Genomic DNA, 6,457 nt, shown 5'->3' on the forward strand with positions numbered 1-6,457 from the left:
AGTACAAATAAATAAATAAAAATAACATGAAAATTAATAGAAATTAATATAATGGTAAAGAAAAAATGACCTTATATTTATAGCAATATCACAAGTATACGTTCAAACATCTAAAATACACAGCGAGAAAACAAAGATAAATTAATGTGAAAAATGAGATAATCTATTCTGTACCCTTGATTCAGGAAAAAACTAAAACAGAAAAAAAAAACGATCGTCATTAGGTAATTAGTTGTATTTTATATTACACTGCTGGTATAAAATCATACAAACATTTTGGTAGGCCAAGCCTATACAAAGAGTAGAGAAACGGGGTATGGGCTCGCACTCGGCTCCAAAAATAACAGACATGAGAGATCTTATAGCGAACCAGACATGAAGAACCTAAAGCAAAGCATGGTATTCTGCTATTTGACAACTTGCGAAATGACTTACTGATCTATGACTTTCGACTGATGTGTCTGCAACGACATGCTGCAGTTGTGTTCATAGGTTACAGGCCTGAGTTTCCTAAAGTTGGTGACAGGTTCTCAGAGGAAGGGTACCACACGGAGTTGGATTCGCGATGCTCAACTACTCCTAAAAATGTATGAAATATAAGATGCTCATAGTTCAATCTAATTTAATTTACATATTAACATAGTAGTGTGCTTAAATGAATGTGTTACAGTTTTCATCATGCGGAGCAAAATTCTGACGAGGAAAGTTAATCCAATGCATGACTGTCATGGTAATTTTTTTTTTCAATCTGTAGTGGTTAGTATTCTATTTATGCATTTTATGAACTAACTATTGTAAATCTTTTGCAGTTGATATCTTTCGTGATGCAGAGTCACGGATAAGCTTATGATAGCATGGAATGTTGATGTAAAACTCATAGAATGTGAACTTTTGGATATTAAACTTGTGGTTCTAAATGAACCAAAGGATGTGGTTTGTACATCCAGCGATAACTCTGTCTGTGAACTCTCATGCCTATTATAACTTTAGCATCTTTTGCTTTTGGCCTTCATATTGTTGCATTGTTTTCTTTTGCTTCAGCTCCTCGTTGCACTTCTTCTGTATACCTCAATAACAGAAAAAGACGGAATTAGAAGACATTTCTTCCATTAATGGCAGTCTTTGATTGTGTTCTCCTTCATGGCTTTGTTTATTTTATCTTTTGTAACAAAGTGAATGATGTTTAAAGTGTGTGATCATGTTTAAGAGAATTGGTTGTAACTATGTGATGATTAAGAATATTGATTCTAATTCTTCTTGTGTAGAGAAAAACTGCTTAATGTGAAATGGTGAGAGTTGAGAAACCAAGTAATGCTGTTGGAAAACCAGGCCAAGGGACGACGGGCCAAATCCTAACCCAACACAGTCTAGCCCGGCCCTATCCACCTCGGCCCGACCTATTTAGCTGTTAAAAAATGGGCCGGGCCGGGCCTTAGACATGGTTGACTAGGCCCGGTACCTAGCCTGGCCTGGCCCATTAATTGTCAGACCGGGTAGCAGGCCGAACCAGTCCAAATTTGGAATGTTAATGGCGGGTCGCGGAATTGCCAGATGCCCATGTCAAGCGACCTCTCCCTCCTTTATCGTTGCATAAGAGAGCAAAACAGTGGAAACGAATGCGCTGGTGGTGATTTTTGTGCATGTTTCTCAGCCCTCTTTTTTATCATGGCGCTTCAGCTGTCAGGGTTTCTTCTGATCTTCCTTCTTCGTATTCTTGCTCATATCTGCAGATCAGCTGTGGCTGCACTCGATAGCATCTTTGTCTTCAATGGCTTCCAGCGGTCGGACTTGAGCTTATTAGACTCTGCAACCGTTAACGAGATGGGGGCCCTTTGCCTGACTAACGGTAGTCGTAGCATGATCACCGGTGGCTGCACTCGATAGCATCTTTGTCTTCAACAGCTTCCAGCAGTCAGACTTGAGCTTATCAGACTCTACAACCGTTAACGAGACGAGGACCCTTTTCCTGACTAATGATAGTCGTAGCATGAATTCAGCCATCAAAGGCCATGCATTCAATCGTTCCATTCTTCAATTAAAAAAACTCTCCCTTTGCTAGGACAATCCAATCATTCAGTACTCATTTCGTGTTTGACATTGTATCGGAGTTCCAGGAGTTAGGTGGCCATGGCTTCGCCTTCGTCGTGGCGCCCTCCACCAACTTCTCTGATGCCACTAGAGGCCGCTACCTCGACCTCTTCAACGAGTCGAACAACAGAAACCCCACCAATCATATATTTTCAGTTGAATTCGACACCGCTCAACAAGCAATTTTGATGGATACAGATGCAAGCCATGTGGCCATCAACGTTAACCGTGTAATATCCAATGCCTCTGCACCTGCTGCTTACTATATAGAGTATGGCAAGATGGAATGGGTGGTTCTAGATAGCAAGACGACCATTCAGGCATGGATAGAATATGATGGACAGATGAAGCAGCTGAATGTCACCATAGCTCCATTGTCACACCCACTCCAGCCTAACCGCTCACTCATTCATATCCCATTGATCTGTCCCCTACTCTGCTTGAACACATGTATGCTGGATTCTCTTCTGGTACAGACAGGCTGGTTAGCAAGCACTATATTTTGGGATGGAGCGCCAAGATGAGCGAACAACACCTGGACCTTTCACGCCTTCCCTCTATTAGTGATGAATCTCCTCTGTGGAAGTCTTCTAAGTTGTTCTTGAACGTACATTTCTGTAGCGTTGGTGGATCTATCATTTCTCATGATCACAGTTGGCATTTCTTATTTGGCCTATAGGAATTGAAAGCTGACATCCAAGAAGATAGAAGGATGGGAGATAGACTACCCACATAGGTTCTCATACAGGGAACTCTACAGGGCAACCAAGGGTTTCAAGGATGAATTGGGCAAAGGAAGTTTCGACAGTGTCTACAAAGGTGTGATGCCAGGCACCGGATTGGAAGTTGCAGTCAAGAAAGTATCGCCTGAGTCAAAACAGGGAATGAGGGAGTTTGTTGCAGAAGTGTCGAGCTTGGGGAGGATGAGACACATAAACTTGGTCCAATTGCATGGTTGGTGTAGATGAGGAGACGACCTGCTCTTGGTTTATGAATTCATGCCAAATTGGAGCCTAGACACTTTGCTTTTTGATGTGAAAGCAGGAAGCCTCAGTTGGGAACAGAGGTTCAATATTCTGAAGGGAATTGCTTCCAGCCTGCTGTATCTTCATGAAGAATGGGAGCAAGTGGTTGTGCACAGGATGTTAAAGCAAGTAATGTGTTGTTGGATGGTGATCTAAATGGCAGGTTGAGTGATTTTGGGCATGCCAGACTCTTTGGGCATGGGACCAACCCAAAGACAACCCACATCGTTTGGAGCTTCGGGTACATGGCGCTGGAGCTCTCCCACACCTACAAGTCCATGACGAGTTCAGATGTGTATTCTTATGGTGCCTTACTCCTAAAGGTGGCCTGTGGAAGGAGGCCTTTTGAGCCCAGGAAGCCCTCTGAGTAGATTATTCTGGTGGAGTTAGTTGACTATTTGTGGCAGGGTGGACAAACACTGGACGCTATGGACAAGAAGCTTGAGAATTGCTATGTGGTGGAGGAAGGAGAGCTTGTGCTGAAGCTTGGCATGCTCTGCTCACAGACTGCGCCTGAATCAAGGCCAAACATGCAGTAATTGACTCAGTTTCTTAATGGCGATGCCTCGGTGCAAGAATATCTAAATTACAAGGATTCAGTACTTCAAGATGATATCGGCACGGACCAATTAATTTTGTAGTATCCTTCCTCAAATAAGGTATCAACAACTTCAGGACACTTAGGCTGATCATAACATATGGAGACAACTCCAGCATGTCTTTGCAGAAGCATCAGTTAAAAGTCGTAGTTCAGTCAAAGTTGTTAAGGTAGCAAAACATGATATTTTGCTTGTTTCTTCTTGACTAGTAATCGGCTACAAGATCTCACACATCTGTTATTCTTGGGTCCGAGTCCGAGTCACCTTTGCTTGCGGTTTCTATGCTCCAATCTGTATAGGCTTCGCCTACCATAATGTATCTATGATTTGTACAATCAGTAGGAATAAAATATTCAAGGTTTCATAGTTGATTGTCTCTTTTTCTCTTACATTGTTTTAACTTTTTCTCAGCTCATTTTCGATGTGTTGAATAATATTTGTGAAACTGTATTGTTATGAATATAAGTTGAAGTTTTCATTAACCATTGTCTTACTTCTACTCGTTTTCATGTTAGTTTTCAAATTTATTGATACTTCCTATAATATTAGTTTTAACATGTGTTTTCGGCTAATGATTCCTAGAACAAAAATTTTCATGTTAACAAACACAAGCACGAACCAAATGCCAACTTTTTACAAAAGAAGATATGACAAGAATGCTTATCTTCAATAGCACGTATCAAGTATCACTGAAAAATTATAACCATTTACTGGGCAGGATGCTGCGCCATAGAAAACTCAGCAGAAAGTCATGACAGTGACTTCCGATTTAGTCGCAATATTTGCATATCTCATAAATATGGAAGTAGATACCTGCTTTGGGAAAGACAATATCTCATTAAAAATCGTTATGTGGTGATAGAAGATTGAAATTGCCACTAAAGTTCTTTTAATTGCACATATTTAGTGAAATTTCCGTGCCACATATTTAGTGAAATTTATTGTGATTGTTTTTCAAAATGATGTCTATTTTCTGGTTCTTAGCTAAATTCATTTTTTCTAAGGCAAAAATGACTTTTCACATAAATTTCTTGTTTGTGTTTGCTTCTTTAATCGTGGATGACTTACCTTCAGGATGGTTAAGAAAGAAAAGTAAAAAAAAAAAACTAAGATATGTTTTTTGAAAATATACGGAGTGGTTTTCAGAGGAAAAAGTGGTGAGGCATTGAGAAAAAAATGACAGAAGAGAGCAGGGAGGCCTGTGGGTGAGGGGGAGGCTTGGCCTCTTAAAAGAGGAAAAGGGTGGTCCGTCATCTCCACCATCGTCAGCACTAGCTCACCAAAAGTTTTGTTAAAAAAAAAAAAACATTACCGTCATCTCCGCCATCGCCCGCTCTAGCTCATCAGAAGTTTTGTTCTATAACATAGTGGCTGACCTGATTTAGTCGGATGCCTTTCACATTTCTTCCCAAAACCTTGAAATTAATTATGGTTCTGTTGAATATTCAGAGTGTTAGGATGGAGTATTTTATGTCGCTGTGAGTGCGATGAAATTTGGAATCATAAAGTTTCTGAAAAGAGTCCCGGTCTGAATAGAACTTCTATGCGGGCGGGGCGATCCATGTTTCTTATTAACGCACATAACTAAGGTCAATTTCACTAAATTATGGAACAACTATCTTAAATCCAATGGAATATGATTTATACAAAAAAGGCTGGAAAATGATTGACGTAACTTTTGGGTGGTAAGTTCATTATTGTTTTCTTGCTGTAAATTTTGAGATAGGCAGAAACTGGGTTACGTGGGGAACAAAATTAATTCCAACAGATTTTTCCATAATATTATTATGACAATTATCCGCATGGTCTCACGAATGCTTTTACCTTTTAATGCTTTCTAGGTTAGAATCCTGTAGCTGCTGTCACGTTCTAGTGAAAGCACACGCTTCAGGGTAAGGGGCACCTTTGTTTTTCTGCAAAAAAGCTTTGAGGTGTATGCTTGAAGGCATGAAGGGTATGCCTCTTACAACACAATGCATGACTATATGGAGCCACATCCATCTGGATCTCTTCAACTTTAATGTTCTCAATAAAGCGACATGAGGTGAACACCCTATACACACGCACACACACATATATATCTATTATTTGTTTCTCTTCTTGAATCTTTAATATTTTTCACCATTTTATTTCCCATTCCGATTGTTCAAGGATAAGTTTTAGATAGAGGTTGGGTTCCATCATATGATGGGCTTGTTACTGTTATTCTTTGTGTCTTGACTTGTGTTCAATGTGGATGATTGCCTGAATGTACAATTTATTTACAATATCTTATTGTTATTTCATGCATAATGTGAAACTTATGGCTTTTGATTGTTCTATTGTCCTTTTTTCATTAGGCGCATGCTATGGTTGCTACTCTACATTCTGTGCGTATGAGCAGATGCTATGCGTTTTCCTTGACAGCAAATTAGATACATGTTATGTACATAGCATGTAATTGCTTGTTATTGCACATATAACATGCAATTGTCAATGATCTTGTCAATTATTATTGTTCTTATTATTATTTTTATCTTTTCATTGTCATTGCGCCAAAATCTTAAGAGTATAAAGAATCTGGTTAGTCTTTGTGATTGGTCCTTCCCAAAAACTTTTCTATCCAAACACTGTAGTAGTAAATAGATCTTTTTTTTATTAGTTTGCTTTGTACGCTTTACTTGCTGGACAAGATTTTCCAGCAGCTAACTTGAAGATTAAGTTTCCTTTTTTGCTAATACTTGAATGATTGTCCTGGTTGACAAT

General features: G+C 39.4%; 1 protein-coding gene across 1 annotated transcript; it reads left to right on the top strand.

Annotated features, from left to right (window-relative positions):
• The first annotated feature begins 455 nt into the window (after positions 1-455).
• LOC116257240 (putative L-type lectin-domain containing receptor kinase V.1) lies at positions 456-3,652 on the top strand. Its single transcript, XM_050078630.1, has 8 exons — positions 456-541; positions 831-933; positions 2,115-2,464; positions 2,569-2,695; positions 2,778-3,042; positions 3,133-3,190; positions 3,277-3,436; positions 3,521-3,652. Exons 1-8 carry the CDS (start codon positions 456-458, stop codon positions 3,650-3,652), a joined length of 1,281 nt encoding a protein of 426 aa, XP_049934587.1.
• Positions 3,653-6,457: the final 2,805 nt, after the last annotated feature.

The sequence above is a fragment of the Nymphaea colorata genome, chromosome 7 (assembly GCF_008831285.2).
Source record: "Nymphaea colorata isolate Beijing-Zhang1983 chromosome 7, ASM883128v2, whole genome shotgun sequence".
NCBI classification, from domain to species: Eukaryota; Viridiplantae; Streptophyta; class Magnoliopsida; order Nymphaeales; family Nymphaeaceae; genus Nymphaea; species Nymphaea colorata.